The 18,919-nt window shown below is 35.1% G+C and overlaps 2 protein-coding genes and 1 long non-coding RNA gene across 3 annotated transcripts in view; 1 reads left to right on the forward strand and 2 right to left on the reverse strand.

Moving 5' to 3' along the window:
* LOC128169832 (uncharacterized) overlaps positions 1–5,826 on the reverse strand; it is a 30,161-nt gene extending 24,335 nt beyond the window's left edge. Inside the window, exon 1 of the mRNA XM_052835889.1 lies at positions 5,514–5,826. Coding sequence (XP_052691849.1) covers positions 5,514–5,823 — 310 coding nt within the window. The 5' untranslated portion in view covers positions 5,824–5,826. The remainder of the gene's footprint in view (positions 1–5,513) is intronic.
* The window catches only part of LOC128169834 (uncharacterized), a 42,625-nt gene extending 31,959 nt beyond the window's left edge, over positions 1–10,666 (forward strand). Inside the window, exons 2-3 of the long non-coding RNA XR_008241606.1 lie at positions 9,428–9,478; positions 10,626–10,666. This is a non-coding gene — a long non-coding RNA (uncharacterized LOC128169834). The remainder of the gene's footprint in view (positions 1–9,427; positions 9,479–10,625) is intronic.
* A 6,252-nt stretch (positions 10,667–16,918) lies between these two features.
* Positions 16,919–18,919, reverse strand: part of LOC128169831 (uncharacterized) — an 80,402-nt gene continuing 78,401 nt past the window's right edge. The window contains exon 19 of the mRNA XM_052835888.1: positions 16,919–17,412. The gene's annotated coding sequence lies outside the window, so the exon portion shown is untranslated. The remainder of the gene's footprint in view (positions 17,413–18,919) is intronic.

Below are 18,919 nucleotides of genomic sequence, written 5' to 3' on the forward strand. Positions count from 1 at the left end.
AAATACATGGTTACTGTCTTGAAATATATGAATTAAGCTATATTTAGGCGGGTTAAGAAAACGTGACAAAGGGCTAGGCCTGCTGAACCCTCTTCACGTTTTCGACCCGAGCCCAAATATAGCTTATACTTCGAGACAGTTATGTTTCCACAATATAATATTAATTTTACGCATTAAACGAGCCATTTTCAACAAATTTCGCTGAATGTCTGCAGTTGAAACTATCACGCCATGGCGTCAACCAAGCAAAAAGATGACGTCACAATACAAATGAAACGCTGCGCGAAAGCGTGCGTACTCGTTCTGTACTCGGCCTCGTTAAAAACACTTACAACTTTTGAACCTAACATCGTAGTGTCATCAAACCTCTTTAAGCTAAATGTTGACCTTTACCAGTTAATGTGACATAAAGGTCAAAAGTCAAGGTCAAACCAAATAAAATCCCATATTTAAGTTTTTTTTATAAAGTTACGCAGAGAAAATGTATTATTAATTATATTGCAACAAAACATAAAAAATAATGAGGTGGAAAGACCTCTAATTCTTTGAGAACAATTAGTCTACTAGTTTTATTTTTATTTCTTATTATTTTTATAATTGGCAAGATATGTATGAAAAATTAAAAACACCTTACCAAATTTGCATGGAATATCAGATCTGCAATACACATAAAGTCATGCTTTTCATTTGACTGAGAAAAAAAATATCCATCAAATTTGAAATTTCTCATTTCACTCCACAATATAGTTAGTCAAAAGATATCTTAAATTTCATGAAAAATAATATCCCCAAATGGAGTTCAATCTAATGCTGCCATTACTTTTATGAACCCTTAGTACCCTGTTCAACATAAGATGCATTATTAAAAAATTATTGTTATCATTCATAAATAAAAAGAATTGATTGGAAAATTTGCAACAGATAAATGTAAATTCTTTGTAATAAGTCATTTAAAATACAATATTTGCTGTTAGTAAAACAAATAATTCTCATCCAACCCAAAAATTGCAATATTGACCTTTTTGCACTTAAAAACTTCAAGATATATTAAACATAAACGATCTCTAAAAACCAGTGTGCGCGGGAAAAAGAACGAGCTAATTTAAAACCAACAGTTCATCAAACAAAATTTTTTGTCTACGTCCCATAATGCTCTCTAATGTTTTCACCCGTGGTGCTATGCCAAAAATGGCCGACTTTTAACTCTTAATTTACAGTGACTTAAAGTTTGAAGACATGTTTTGAGTACCGCATATGCTTTGGCGAGACTCAATTTCCAGATTTGTTACATGCTTCCATACCTTCGTATTGAGTCAAGAAACGTAAACAAAGACGAACAAAGTCATGGATGACGTCACAGTGCACTCGTGCTAATATTCGCGATAAATTTGCGAGGTGGATCAAACATCTGCAATGAGTGTACTGGCTATTTCAGTATAGACTGCGATACCTGCCTCATTGACATTAATGATGATTTGTTTTTAATCTTTTTTTAATATAGAGATTTTATATATATATATACATTAGCAAGAGCCATACTTTACTGTCATATCAATCCATGTACAGTAGGCAGGTAAGTATATAAGTAGGGAGAAAATAAACAATAGGATATTTTGAACTAAATAAAAAGGAATAAAATGAAAAAATAAACAGGTAAAAAAAAACTATGTAGATATTGCATATAGTCAGACCATTAAATTTAAAAGTGGGAAACTACACACCTACAAACAGGTACCGGTCTTACTCTCTCTCTCTCTCTCTCTCTCTCTCTCTCTCTCTCTCTCTCTCAGAGATAAAAAAAGCAAGTTAACGCACTTATAACACCTATACACTACAACCCTAAACCAAACGCACCAACCGACTCGCGACATGCAAATCGAGCGCGCCGATATTTACAAACATGGACGTTGTTCGCATGCTGGAGTCAATCCGGGGGAGGGACAAAATCGTCCGCCTCTGTACCTACGCCGCAATGTTGCTCGGTGACAGCGGCAGGGGGGACATTCACAAGAAGTTCTTGGTGATTTCAGCTGAGTTAGGGGGCGCTAGGATGACCATGCGGCTGTTTGATGACCTGTCAATGCTATTCTCCAATCTCAAATATGGGACAGGTTCAAAGGTAGGACGATCTATACCTATAGTTCCAAAAAAAATCTTACCCTCCAAATTTTTTTCCCCAAATCATAAAATTTCTAATCCGTGTGTGTGTGTGTGGGGGGGGGCTATGACTCCAACTTCTCCATATTTCAACCTTTTTAGGAATAATTATATTTCCTGCGAGAAAAAGTGTGGGGGGGGTGGTCTGAACCCCCTATGATGCTTTGTGGGGGGTGGGGGGTGGGGGGGGGGGGGTGTGTGGGGGGGGGGGGGGGGGGGGGGCTAGTATGCCTTTGACTCCAACTTCTCCATATTCAGGGATGTCTCTAAAAATTGAAGTAGAAGGGAAAAATAAACAAGAGGCCCATGGGCCACATCGCTCACCTGAGGAACAATAGGTATGATAAAATCAGCTTAATGGAGTCATAATACAAACAATCTGGACAATGTACAATAATACATGTAGATCCTGTATAAATAAAATCCATTTTTCCCGCTGGATATTCTTATGTTTATAATCATTAGTCCCTTTTCTAACAGGATGATTTTATAGTCATATCACATGTTGAGTATTGCAGTCCTCAAAAAGATCCTTTACAATTGTTTATATATGGGATATTAAGCTACATCAAACTCTGAACCTTCTTGTGAGGCCGAAGAATTGTCCTGGAGCCAAAGTCTTAACAATTATAAAGAATCATCTGGCTGATTAGTTTCTGAGAAGAAGATTTTAAAAGATTTACTCTATATATTCCTATGTAAAACTTTAACACCCCCCCCCCCCAAATGTGGCCTCACCCTACCCCCAGGGATCATGTTTTCACAACTGTGAATCTACACTACCTGAGGATACTTCCACACAAGTTTCAGCTTTCCTGGCAGATTAGTTTCTGAGAAGAAGATGTTTAAATATTTACTCTTTAAATTCCTTTGTAAAACTTCGAACCCCCATTGTGCCGCACCCAACCCCCAGGGATCATGATTTTCACAACTTTGAATCTACACTGCCTGAGGATGCTTCCACACGAGTTTCAGCTTTCCTGGCTGATTAGTTTCTGAGAAGAAGATTTTCAAAGATTTACTCTATATATTCCTATGTAAAACTTCGACCCCCCCCCCCCCCCATTGTGGCCCCATCCTACCCCTGGGTGTCATGATTTTCACAACTTTGAATCTACACTACCTGAGGATGCTTCCACACAAGTTTCAGCTTTCCTGGCTGATTAGTTTCTGGGAAGAAGATTTTTAAAGATTTACTATATATTCCTATGTAAAACTTAAACACCACCCCCCCCCCCAATGTGGCCCACCCTACCCCCAGGGATCATGATTTTCACAATTTTGAATCTACTCTGCCTGAGGATGCTTCCAAACAAGTTTCAGCTTTCCTGGCTGATTAGTTTCTGAGAAGAAGATTTTTAAAGATTTACTCTATATATTCCTATGTAAAACTTCGACCACCCCATTGTGGCCCCACCCAACCCCTGGGGGTCATGATTTTCACAACTTTGAATCTACACTGCCTGAGGATACTTCCACACAAGTTTCAGCTTTCCTGGCTGATTAGTTTCTGAGAAGAAGATTTTTAAAGATTTACTCTATATATTCCTATGTAAAACTTCGACCCCCCCCCCATTGTGGCCCCATCCTACCCCTGGGTGTCATGATTTTCACAACTTTGAATCTACACTACCTGAGGATGCTTCCACACAAGTTTCAGCTTTCCTGGCTGATTAGTTTCTGAGAAAAAGATTTTTAAAGATTTACTCTATATATTCCTATGTAAAACTTCGACCCCCCATTGTGGCCCCACCCTACCCCTGGGGGTCATGAATTTCACAACTTTGAATCTACACTACCTGAGGATGCTTCCACACAAGTTTCAGCTTTCCTGGCTGATTAGTTTCTGAGAAGAAGATTTTTAAAGATTTACTCTATATATTCCTATGTAAAACTTCAACCCCCCATTGTGGCCCCACCCTACCCCTGGGGTCATGAATTTCACAACTTTGAATCTACACTACCTGAGGATGCTTCCACACAAGTTTCAGCTTTCCTGGCTGATTAGTTTCTGAGAAGAAGATTTTTAAAGATTTACTCTATATATTCCTATGTAAAACTTTGACCCCCCATTGTGGCCCCACCCTACCCCTGGGGGTCATGATTTTCACAACTTTGAATCTACACTACCTGAGGATGCTTCCACCTAAGTGTCAGCTTTCCTGGCTTTTTGGTTCTTGAGAAGAAGTTTTTTGAAAATTTCTCGAAATTTTTCATTAATTTCTAATTATCTCCCCTTTAAAACGAGTGTGGCCCTTAATTTTCACAACTTTGAATCCCCTTTGCCTAAGGATGATTTGTGCCAAGTTTGGTTGAAATTGGCCCAGTAGTTCTTGAGAAGATGTTGAAAATGTGAAAAGTTTACGGACAGACGGACAGACGGACGACAGACAAAATGTGATCAGAATAGCTCACTTGAGCTTTCAGCTCAGGTGAGCTAAAAAGTAGAAGGGGATCTGAAGGTCTAGCTTATAGCTAGATTGTGTTAAAAATGCAATAATAGCCGGGTAATTACATCACTTTAAATGGGGGAATTCCCCACCTCCCGGGTCTAAGAGACAACCCTGATATTTCAACCTTCTTATGAATAATTATATTTCCTGCGAGAAAAAGTGGGGGGGGGGGGGGGCTGAACCCCCTATGATGCTATGTGCCTAAAGGTTAGGTCTAATTTGGCAAAAAAAGTGGGGGGCTAAGGCCCCCCTAGCCTCCCCCCCCTTCCGCCCCGGTTCCGACGCCTATGAAATTAGTACCTTTGGCATATATATTGTAGAGCAATACTCTTTCAAAAATTCTTTGACGTTTGTTGATGCCTAAATAAAACTATAAGTTGACAATGATGCAAGGTATGTGTAATTCTTGCTGCGCTCGCCAGAACGGTAGCACCGTAAAACATATTATGTAAAAGGAGATAACCATCTGACTGCGTTCAGAAATGCGGAAAAATAGCTCGTGCTTATTAGCAAAATCTGTTGATCACATGATTGCTATCCGTCTCTACCTTAAGAAATAGCTGTTTGGTATCACAAAAAACAGTTATACATAGCCTAACAACTTTGAAAACTTTGACTGCAACTTTGCACAGAAAGAGCATTATTTTCAAGAGTGTTTAATTTTTCATGAAATGTTCTCAGATCATTTTCAAAGTTGAAAATTACTGCTTTACCTAAGTGCGACGTTTTTAACAAATGCCCATTTAAAAGAAAAGTATGATTGGGTAGCTAAATAAACCTACTTTTGATAGCCCCTGTAAATAAAGCTATGTAAACAGGTAATTCAAGCTACGTATAGCTTAATCTTCACTGGCGTCAGTTTAGCGATTGTACTGGACCTGATTAAAATAAATATGTAAATACCTAATACTTTCACGTATCCATTAAGTTTCCGGAGAGCAGTTTTCTCATGATTGAACAAGTTCTTTTTTTTACCATCTCTGATATCCTTTAATAAAGAAACCCCAGGTTGGAAAATGAGGGAGAAGTTTGCAGCTATTGGTATATCACCGTCCTTGATACGTTCAAAATCACAATCAGCCTCTGTGAATGAACGGCTTTTAGTGGCATTGCACAGAGGGCCAAGTTTTAACAATGCGAATTGGACTCTGCTAAAACTGTCTAAGTTTCGAAAAATACGTTCATCATACTGGACTTCTTCGGCAGCCATCATGCATACGAATTTCGTCGGAATCAAGTTAAGTCGTACCCAACCCGACTCGCACCCAAACCAACTCGTACCCAAATATTTGAGTACGACTTCACTAGTCAACTCGTACCCATGGGAAAAATATATTTATACTAGAAAAATAAAATACAATAGTTTTCATTCATATGTTTTGTTTTTTATTTATGTTTTATTTAACTTTAAATTAACTTTGCCTGTTGCCTAATCCATTTGATTACTCAAAAAATATGTTTTAATTATAAAACAATATCTAATATAGTGATTTACTTACCGTTTTCTTGCAGGAAACACACCTCTTTCGAACCATGTTGATCTACCAAAAGTGATGAAAATGTGTATTTCTTCTTAATTATGAGCAGCATGTTTATTTTGTGCTGACAAACTCATTGGTTGATCGGTTGAACGGAATCACATAAAGCAATTAATTTTAATTTTAATTGATGATAGTAAACCTGCTCATAACCATTCATGATCCGTCCGCATTCAAGTACAGAACTATAGTATACCAAATTTTTACAACAAATTCTTTTAAATTTGTTATACAATTCGCATATTAATGTTATCGATAATATACAAAACATAACAACATACGAATAAAAGCCATTCATTTTATTTTCCTAGTATAAATATATTTTTTCCCCGTGGTTACGAGTTGACTAGTGAAGTCGTATTCATTTACATCTTTGGTATTTATGTTTATGTACTGAAGTTAATACTAAAGTTAATTTAAGGTATCGACATGCATGCTAGGGAAATTAATGCCGTTATCAGTGTTATGGGAGCGGAAGAGATAACTGTTACAACATACGTCAAAGAGGCAGTTGCCACGAAGCCAGCGAATATGAAATTACGTCTATTTAACTAAAAACATGGAGTTGATGCACTGGCACCCGACTTTACATAGCCAACGATATTAATGAATAAATGTTGTGATCCTCTCAGCTCTGCTCAGTAAACTATGGCGGCATATTTCGGCCCCCCTACATGCAAGATAATTAGAACCATTTTAACAAGAGCTTGGACTTTGGGTAGTTGTGTCAAACAACAATGTGACGTACGTAGGCCTGTCTGTTTCATTGCTGGCCACTCAGCCATGGCTCTTTGAAATCAACAAGATTTTTCTGGCTTTAATTTGAGCGAAGACTAGGCCTACGCAATCAGTGTATATTTCGCTTATGACGCAAGAAACAAATAACTACATGTACATCCTATATACTGAAAGTCCAAGGCCTTGTTAAAATAGTACTATGTCTACATGCAAAATAAGTATGTTCACATGCAAGTTACAAATCTTTTAAGATGATCTGATTTTTATATGGGTAAAATGACTTTATTAATGTCGGACTCTGACTCATAGATGCAAGGTGCATCATAATAATGACAACATGCAACTTACTTATTATGTTGACATGCGAGATAACGATTTATTTATGTCGACATGCGACTTATTTATGCCAACATACGAGATATCTATGTCAACATGCAAGTTATCTCGCACTTTGTAATTAACGTTATTCAGTATGTGGGAAAAAAAGAATATATATAACGAATTACCATAGATTCGAACCGGCCTTGCCGAAATAGTCATAATTCCATCATTGCGTGATAAACCCTAATAAAATGGCTGGATGGGGGTGTTGCTACAGTTCTGATGTGGTTGTTTAAAATGGGTGGGAGCTATAACCTAGTATGTGGACATCCTCCAACAGGCACGTAGCATCAGGTGGGGCCAGGGGGGATTTTCAGGATTTTGGAAAGTAACCTTTTTTTATTTTTTTGCTTGTCAAGAATTTTTTTGGATGAGTTTCAAAAACGATGCTACCTGCCTGTCCTACACATGTATTGTGATTTGTTACATTTGAAAGTTCCAGTGACTTCTTCTAGGGGTTCCAAATCTGACGGCCAAGCATATATATATATGTAGACATTTGCCGCGCCAGAAAGCTTTATAGAGTTTCAGGGATCATGTTAATTAGGTCCCTCGATCATTATTTCTTCTAACCTCGTTAGAATTGCACATTTCTTTGAGGGTTGGATGGTCATATCAATTTTTAGGTTATATTAACCTTTGATAGAAAAAGTTGGATTATAATATATATAAGTTAAATAGTAAAATTACATGAAGTTCTCTCCTTTTATTCAATTAAGATAAAATGTCAAATCCGATCATTTTAATATGTAGAAATTAATGAATAATGATCGTTGTTATTTAAATATTTAATCAAAATTGAATCAACGTTTCTGGAATGAAAATAAGATAGACTGAAAGGGTGATCCAGTCGAATTGAAATTCGTTTTAAGAAACGCACCATTTTATATAGATCTGTTCTCGTAATAACGAGATAATTAACTCATAATAACGAAATCATTTCTCGTAATAACGAGAAAATAATCTCGTAATAACGAGATCTTTTCTCGTAACAACGAGATAATTAACTCGTAATAACGAGATATTTTCTCGTTATTACGAGTTTTTTTCTCGTAATTACGAGATAAAAATATTTTTTATGTGGCCCTATTCGTCTTTCGTAAATATGTCCCACAGCCTCCTTAACTAAATTTCACATATTTTCCGAAATTAACAAACTGCAAAATTTCAAGATGTGTTGCATAAAAAAAATCCCCTTGATGTATGAGAGGAATTGCTTACCCTTATAGTTGAGGCTAGATATAAAGGGTAATAGTTTTGATGTTTACTAAAGTAAAGTAACATGATACGAAAAACAAACAAGAATCTGAAACGTACGTTTTTCTTGCCTTTAAAATAGCATGGATTCAAATAACACAGTTTCATGACATATATTTTAACGAAAGCCCCATACACATTTGCTTTTATGGATAGGTAAAACAAATAAATTACCCAGAGTGGTTTATAAAATTTAACGTAACACTACCTCACAATAAATCTCAGGGAACCCTCTCATGGGAGGGTAATTGAAAACAATGCAGACGAAGTATCATCATTTTAATTCTGATTCTAGTCACTTACACGCATATTATGTCAAATTTGTTTCGTTGACCTTTTTTCAAGTGAATGGCAACACTATTGAAACCAGATACACATCATAATTGATTATGCTTACAATTAAAAAATAATGATATATAGCGTGTATACATTTTCGATTATTATACCTTACATACATGAGTGAAAGAGAGAGAGAGAGAGAGAGAGAGAGAGAGAGAGAGAGAGAGAGAATTACTAGCGCATGCGTATGTGAATCGGAGTCGGGGTTTTCCCCACATTTCTATGACTATTCAACTGATTTAATAGCTGAAGCAACATAATAAGCCTACATATATACCTAAAGGTAAGAGGGTTTCGAATATTCATCTTACACATACAATAGTTGGTATGAAACTTCTTGCTCTTTAAGACGTCAGAAAAGCATTCCGTATTAACTATATTAGTGACGAGTTACTTTGATTTTATTTGAATTAAGTATAAGTATAATTACTTCTTCCATCTAGACTTTAGTTCTTTTTACTCTATTTACCCTGCCTAAAAATAATTCTTTAGATTTGACTAGATGGTATAAATCACATTTTCGCCAAACTGTGCAAAATTTAAAAGAAATATGATACTTTACAGAAACACGTGTGTCAATTAGGCAAGGGAAAGGAGGAAAAGATCGAGATAAAGGTAACTTCATTCTGACATCATTATTATTTCCTGTGTGATTTTTTAAAGGTTACTGATGATTTCATCTAACGATAAAATGGTTAAAACTGGGTTGTGTAGATTTCAACCCTGTCAGTACATGTATCTATATCTATATATTATATAGCGTTATTAATCACAATCGGTTGGCTTTAGTTGATGCAACAATAATTATAGTTTAACTCATATTATCCTTGATATAATTATCGATGCAACGTTTTATACAAATCCATGAAAAATTTAATTTTTGGATACTTCATTATACTTATTTTCATAAAACCGTTAAACAGATTAATTAAATTGTAAATTAGTACAGATAAATACACAGAAAAATGACACATTCTAAACTACAATGTATTTTAAGGGTAATAAAATCCTCATTGTTAACAAATGCACAATTGAAACAAAATTAATTGATGTTGAAGGGTACCTCCATTCAATTTTTTTTAATAGTATGATCATTGTTATCAAGAAGATTTATGCATGAATAATAAAAGTTAGTGGTGTCAGAAGCAAATTGAAAGTGTGTATGTGTGTGTGTGGGGGGGGGGGGGGGTAGATTAATCATCAGAAATCTTGACAAGAATTAAATCATGACAATCCTAATCCGGGGGGGGGGGGGGGAGAGGACTATTATACCTAAGACTTTAACTTCAATCTTACCTGCCAAAATTTTTTTTCCTAATCATGAAAATCCTAATTTGTGGAGGGGGGGGGGTAGTATACCCCTACTAAAACTCCAATTTCAAAAATCTGCACCATTAATATTTTTATCTTTTGAAGGTATCTTAGAAACAATTTTGTTTGCTGCGTGAAAAATCTCTTATGGTATGTTTTTAATGGTTAGGTCTAACTTTGCAAAAAAAGTGTGTGGGGGGGGGGGGGGGTTTAAGCCCCCCCCCCCCCCCCCGGTTCCGACACCCATAAAAGTAAGCCAAAAATAAAGTAAAATATAATTTACTGTTTGAGTACTCACAGTATTTTGATGATTAGATGTTAGTGGCTGCTAGCTTCTACAGGCTTAGTGGCTGCTGTTAAATAGTGGCTGCTACATGTAGCTTCAGTCTGAACTAGAACCATTAAAATCATTCTTAAAAAATTCAAAAAAAGAATAATGTTTTTCTTACAGATGACACTTAAGAAAAGTTACAGACGCAAAAATCATAAATTGTGAGTATTGATGAATAAGTCAATGCTGGTAACTTTATTTAAAAGTGTACCGAGTTTTTATCATTCCAATTAACCCAAGGGTAATGTGTCTTTTCTTTTTATACAATTGGATTGTGATGATCATATTTTGAAAAAGAGACCACATTGCTCAAACATGTAGTAGTTCTCAAAAGATTTCAAATCTTTAATTTTCCATATTCCTATATCACATATTCCTATATCAAACTTTGAAACTCTATTTGGGCCCCATTTTTGTCCAGAGAACTCAATTTGAACAATTAAGAATCAACAATTTAACCTCCTATAAAAGATCCCTCATTTCAATGAGTAATGGTAATATATACTAGCATATTATATAGTTAAAAAGAGGCAGCTTGCAGTTTTAGATTAATAAGTCAGGGTCTTGTCATTTCATTCACTGATGTCGACGTCAGTGAGGGCAAATAAGACAAAATTAGAACGATGTAAATTTCTCTGCAACTCTTTGCAAAACAAGAGATGTTTGTGAAACACTTGCCCCCTCCCTTGGAAACATCTACAAAGAAAATGAACGTAAACTGCAAATATTTGGAATTTACAAGGGGCATAACTCAGTCGAAAATTGCTCTATCATACCCAAAATCAAACCTAACCTAGGTATTATTTTAATAAACCTGTAAACCAAATTTCATAGCAATATGTGCACCCTCTGCGAAGAAAATATTCTCTGTCCAAGAGCCATAACTCTGTGGAAAATTGCTCGATCATACCCAATATCGAACTTGACCTCAATATTATCATGATAAACTTGTATATCAAATTTCATTTCAATATGTTCATCCTCTGCTTAGAAAATGAATGGAAACTGTTAGTGGACCGACCGACTGACTGACACACAGCAGCAAAGCAATATATGCTCTCCCTTTTTCGAAGAAGGGCATAAAATGATTCATTTTAATACTTGGATTAAAGTAGAACATTGTTACTCAGGTGAGCGATATAGCCCATTGGTCTGACTGAGTGTGTGTTTTGTTTGTGGTTAAGCTGGTATAAGCGAGGGATCGAAAAAGCCAGTTTAACTGTAAACATATTATAATTAACGTGTATGATATTTTGTGAAAACCCAAACCAGTTCATCTTTAATAATAATAGTTGTCACATAAGAATTGCTTTGTAAAACCTGTAAATCAGTTTCCAAACAGCATGTTGTTACCAAATAGCGCTGAAGATTACCGGTACCAAATACCAAAATATGCTAAAAAGAATACACAGCCAAATGTGATATGTTTACAGTCATTTAAACATATGTTCTTAAAGAAGCTTTTAATTCTTGTTTTCAGCACCTTCAGGAATTTGAAGATTTATGTACGTATACGTCCTCTGACATGGAACAATGATCTTATAATAACTACCAGTTCAAGTGGAAGGATAGTGGAAATAAAAAAATTAAAATAAACATCGTTTTATTTTATATATCCGTAATAATTTTGATTTCTGTTTTAATTTGTATTTAAACGAAAATATCTGTGACTTTGAGAGGTATGTGCAATGCACAATATTTTATCAATATTGTCGACATCACAATGTTGGCCAGCATCGAGTCGACATTGTGTTTATATCATATTAGCATAATTATCAAATTAGCATTTGCTGTGAACCCTCATCACAACATCACAATGTTGATTGACATCAAGTTGACATCATGTCTACATCATGTGCCTTCTTTTCTGTTAACATTGTCAACGTCGTCGCCATAGCAATGTTGATCAAAATTGTGTAGACATTGTATCTACATCATACCTCCTATATACTAACATTGTCAATATCGCAATGTTGACCAACATCGAGTAGACATTGTGTCTACATCGTGTGCCTTCTTTCTTGTTTAGTACATTATCAACATCATCTACATTGTGCCTACATTGTATGTCTTCTTTCTTGTTTACACATCGATATCGCAGTGTTAACTAACATCGACATCACAAAACTGCAAGTTTCACCAATGTCGAGTAGACATTGTATAGCTCAAGACTATTATTTCTAGCATTATTTTTAGGTTTAATTTTCCAGTGTGAGACTACAGGTGTGATATTCTATATGGCCTACATTGTATATTTTTTAGCTGTTGTAAATTAAAAAAAAAATGTAGGAAAATACAGGAATTATCTAATCTAGCTATAAGTAAATTGGTTTGCTTAATTGACTACAATTTATCATATAGCCATTGAGAAAAGTCTCTTGTGCTCTGCTTTACTTGCACTGTTTGTAACCAAAGAAGTTATAAACATAAAGTAGGGCAGAGTTCCATCATAGACCGTGAATCTTGTCCCTTAGTTGAATTTCACTACTGCACCCTTAAAATAAGAATGATTTTATTACTCTTGTTCGCATTGTTTAAATGGTTGACATTACAATAGTGGTTTATATAAAGTTTAATTTTGTTCACATAGTATATCAGCTACAAACTGACGACATACTGTAATCCACTTTGCAATATTGGTCGACAAAGTGTGTTAAAATATCAGTTGAATGTCGTATACATTGCGATGTTTACGAAGTCAATGTCGAAAAATTGTCATCGATGTGGACAATGAAAACTTGATATTGTTCAACATCGTCAACATTGCAATGTCAACAATGTCTACTTGTTACAACATCGTCGACATTGCGATGTCAACGTTGTGAACATTAAATTATAAATTTATTGGCAATGTTGACGATATAAACTCGATATTGATTTAACATTGTCGACGTTGTGATGCGACAATGTTAAATGCAAAGAAATATTGGCAATGTTCACAATGTAAAATAGATATCGTATCAATATTGTACATGCGCGGATCTAGAGGGGGGGTCGGGGGGGTCCCGACCCCCCCTGGAAAATGAAAATTTATTAAATTTACATAGTAAAATTATCGCGAAAATATGCCTCGGACCCCCCCTGGCAAACACAATTATCCTTCGGACCCCCCCCTGGAAAAATTTTCTGGATCCGCGCATGTTGTATACATCGCAATGCTGACGATATCGAAAAAGAAATATGTATTGGACATAAAATGTTCCTCATTTGGATTAGAGCTTTGTTTATTTATGATAATAAATGAACACAGAAGCAAAGCACCTTGCAACCAACAAGAGAATCAAGGTCATTTTCAGGACCTTTTTTTTTTAATTGTGAAATTTATCCCATTAAGGTGAATGGTTCTGGTATTCAGTGATTATCCATCTTTAAAAATTGTCTCTTCTAGCATCTGAGTGCATATTTCGACCTCCATCATTATTGAAACTCCATGATCCCAGGGTCAGAGGTTCAGGTCAGTAATATCCTAAAAAAAGGTGGACAAATCTTCCACTGTCACCGAACAGAACTGGGCAAATATATTGGAAGCTTTTACTTCGATGATGTTCGTTCTTTTTGTTTACTTTTAAAGTTGTGCAATTTATAGTAGCATTCACCCAACGATTTGCCTGCTTACAGTCAGGAAGGATCAGCATTGCTCCATAATATATCTGACACCTCCTATCATTAGATATAAGCGACACAGAAATCTAAACTACCTCCTAAACTTGACTAGGAGCCAAATAAATTAACATGTTGGACATTTGAAATGAGGAAGCTTCATAACCAGCAAACAAAATTCTCTTATGCCTAGAGCACTTAAACTTCTCCTCGAGTTGCTGATGTGACGTATTGCCCCACCTAAATATGACACACCCTTAGGTCATAAGCAATCTGTATGTGAAGTAAGAACTTTCAATGTTTCTCTTTAAAATCAATTACAAATTATGAATTTTTTTTTCCATTTACCTTGAACTTGCTCAAAAGACCTTGGGTCAAAATGATGACACACCCTCAGGTGATAATTGATCTTTGTGTGAAGTAAGAATTTCCAATGATTCCGCATAAGAAAGATATTGCACAGATTGCACGGACAGAGGGACAGATGAAAAAAGTGATTCTTTCATTTGTAGGGGGTATAACAAAAGGTATTACACATTGACAATACGACAGACAGATGGACAGACAGACTTGCACACCAAAATAAAGATTAAAAATATCTTTGAGCCAAAGCTCATAAGTGATACCACTGCTCTGATTCGAGTAAATAAAACAAGTAGGTATTCCTTTTAATTAAGGTACCTCACTACATCAGACTTTTACTATATATATATATATCATAACTCCCGCTGAGAACAGCCAACACTAATGACCAGTTACACCAATGGTCAATGATAAATAATGCTAACATTTCTACATGCAGCAATCTTAATTACCATTTATTTTCAAATAAATGCTCCAGAAAAAAACTACAATTTCAATCAACAATTTCTTAAAGGGAGCACTTAATGTTTGGAATTTTATTTGTATGACATCATACCAATCCAGAATAAATGCAAAATAAATGCATTGAATCTGTATTTCTCAAAACAATACAAATTCAATCGTTTCTAAATAAATGGTTTTTAGCCTGTTGAAATGTTTTCAATCAAAAATAAATGCACTTTCAATGTTAAATGCATTTTCAAGACAAATAAAATCAAATTTCAATGCAAATATAGCATTTGTTTTTGCTAAGGGTAAAGACACTATGTCACAAGATGGTGATTTGAATGTTTTTTTATACTGTTTTTATCATTCTATTCAGTTAGATATCGTCGTAACTAAGCTCAGTGGTTAAAGTATTGGGCTTCTAAACCACAATTCATGAGTTCGAATCCGCCTGGAGCTTTTGTTCATGTTCACTGAATTATATTTTTTTTAAAATGTAATTTTTCATCCAAAATTGCACATGTTTTGCCTATTTGACTTAAATACTTTTTATCCATTATGATATCTATCATAATCAAGTAATTTTCTGCTGATTTGAGAAAATATTTCAAGGTGTAGTGAGCCACCTTAATGGAAAAATTGGCATGTAATATCATTGGTCAGCTTTGTAAATGTAATATGAATTACGGTACATGCAATAGATATGATCAATACAAGAAAGATATATTGCAACGTTTTGTTGATTTCCGAAATAGCAAGGCATGAATAAACTTCACTTTTTATTAGGCGAATTGTTCTTCCTATTAATATTCTTATGCATGTAAAGAAAAACCTGATTTGACTCATAATGTATGTAACTGTATAATTGATTAACTTTCAAGGCAATTACAATTTAGAATAACATTTTTATTAATCTACATGTAATTACCGGTATAAAGATTTTTCGTGAAGCTATCATCGAATAGAAAATAAAGAACATGCAATTCAAGATGAGATGCGTGTGTAAACTGTAAAATTTGACGGATTCTTCATATGGACACAAGTGTGTTCTGCCGAAGCCGATCAAAGTAAGCATTTTAGACATTTCACAAGAAGTTGACATCCAAATTTGTTCAAAAATGAATCCCACCATATGACATGCTTTAACAAAGAGTGTGTTTATAAAATTTCAAGCATCTGTGATTATATATACTGTAAGTAGCTGCTGGAAAATCTTTGATGACAAAAATTTGTTCCAAAATTTAGGCTTTAAATCAACAAAGTTGTCATTTGACAGAAATTAGCGTCCGACTGGTATAAAAAAAGAAACCATTATATGGCATTACCAAAACAAAGAGTGTGTTATAATTTCAAGTATGTTTGATTAATAGTTGTTGAGAGAAACACACACATGCCCACAGACAGACACACAAAGGTAAAAAGTATACTTCTCTTTCCTTCAGAGTGGGGTATAAAACATGATAAAAATGCAACATGCATGTATTTAATTCCTAATAAGTATGGTAACTCTTGGCCATGAGTCCCCCAGTGGAAGAGAACATGAATATAACACCATTTGGGCTTTTAATGTGCACATCTGGTAACATAAAACTTGAATACACTATTCATTTAATCTATCTAAATATCATTTTTACCCTAGGTGCAAAATGATAACAAAATATGTATTGTAAGTTGATCCACTATTTACACCAAAGCATAACATTGGTTTCATGTGAGCATTTTCAAGTTTAAAACTTGATAGCTGATTCTTGGTTAATTTAAAATAACTTGTACCTTAAAAGTATTGTAAACTTTACTGTTTAAAAACATAATACAGCTCATAGCACAACAGAAAATGTCTCTAAAAACTGAATGTTTAACATGAAGTAATTATGTACAAACTACATTTATCATACTTTAAATAATCATATTTAATAAAAAAGAAATCTTATAAAATGTTGTCAGTGTAGGGTACCTTGTTATAAAGTTTTTTTAAGTTTTTACCTTTACTGTCTATAAAAAAACCCCCACTACTTGACACATTAATTAAAGGCATTGGTTCATGTTCACATCAACCGTATTATCTGCTCAAAGGCAGGGGTATCATCCAGTGCCACTGGACTCATTGTAGCTCATTTCAGAGTGCCCATGTAGACCAAAATATACCAACTACATGAAACAACAATAAACGTGAGCATGTAATCATGTACTGTACACCCGTGTCAAGTGCAAATAAAGACTTATTCATTTTACAATTGAATCAAGAAAAGTTTTCTTCTTTTAATGTAAACTTCAACAATAAAATGAGTTTGAAATGCAATTATGGACATAGTACTCTCATTCATTTACTCTATGTACAGTACACATATAAAAATACTATAATCTAAAAGCATTATCATGCAAAAGTATCAAAACAATACTTATGCAATACTTCTCCAAACCAGGGTTCCACATTAGATTAAAGTTCAATGGACCAAGGCCTGCATGGCTTCATCAAGACATCTGTCCTCAAGGTGTGCTGGAATTAAAATACAACTGATTGCAATTAAATATAAACAAGAAAAAAGCTTCATTTTGACAGCAAACCGGGTTTTTATTTATGTGAACTGTATCCACAATCCATTTTAACCCTGAATTGATAAACACTACCTACCGTATCCAGTGAAATGGAGTACCCTATAAGCAATATTTCACCAGAAAATGACTAAGTTTAAAAGCTGGTATTTTTTTCATTAATTATCAGAAATCAAAATCCTAGCAATATGCACTGTTCTAATATACATGTATGTACAATTGATCTGCAAAAGAACAATGTCCTATCTTAACAAGAGGCCCATGGGCCACATCGCTCACCTGAAGAACAATGGGTATGATAAAATCAGCTTAATGAAGTCATAATACAAACAATCTGGACAATGTACAATAATACATGTAGATCCTGTAAAAATAAAATCCATTTTTCCCCCCTGGATATTCTTATGTTTATAATCATTAGTCCCTTTTCTAACAGGATGATTTTATAGTCATATCACATGCTGAGTATTGCAGTCCTCAAAAAGATCCTTAACAATTGTTTATATATGGGATATTAAGCTACATCAAACTTTGAACCTTCTTGTGAGGCCGAAGAATTGTCCTGGAGCCAAAGTCTTAACAATTATAAATAATCATCTGGCTGATTAGTTTCTGAGAAGAAGATTTTAAAAGATTTACTCTATATATTCCTTTGTTAAACTTTAACACCCCCCCCCCCCCCCCCAATGTGGCCTCACCCTACCCCAAGGGATCATGTTTTCACAACTTTGAATCTACACTACCTGAGGATACTTCCACAGAAGTTTCAGCTTTCCTGGCTGATTAGTTTCTGAGAAGAAGATTTTTAAAGATTTACTCTATATATTCCTATGTAAAACTTCAACCCCCCATTGTGCCCCACCCTACCCCCAGGGATCATGAATTTCACAACTTTGAATCTACACTGCCTGAGGATGCTTCCACACAAGTTTCAGCTTTCTTGGCTGATTAGTTTCTGAGAAGAAGATTTTAAAGATTCACTCTATATATAAATTCCTATGTAAAACTTCGACCCCCCATTGTTGCCCCACCCTACCCCTGGGGGTCATGATTTTCACAACGTTGAATCTACACTACCTGAGGATGCTTCCACACTAGTTTCAGCTTTCCTGGCTGATTAGTTTCTGAGAAGAAGATTTTTAAATATTTACTCTATATATTCCTATGTAAAACATCGACCCCCATTGTGGCCCCACACTACCCCCGGGGGTCATGATTTTCACAACTTTGAATCTACACTACCTGAAGATGCTTCCACGCAAGTTTCAGCTTTCCTGGCTGATTACTTTCTGAGAAGAAGATTTTTAAAGATTTACTCTATGTATTCCTATGTAAAACTTCTACCCCCAATTGTGGCCCCACCCTACATCCAGGGGTCATGAATTTCACAACTTTGAATCTACACTACCTGAGAATGCTTCCACACAAGTTTTAGCTTTCCTGGCTGATTA

Source organism: Crassostrea angulata, unplaced genomic scaffold (genome assembly GCF_025612915.1).
Source record: "Crassostrea angulata isolate pt1a10 unplaced genomic scaffold, ASM2561291v2 HiC_scaffold_229, whole genome shotgun sequence".
NCBI lineage: Eukaryota > Metazoa > Mollusca > Bivalvia > Ostreida > Ostreidae > Magallana > Magallana angulata.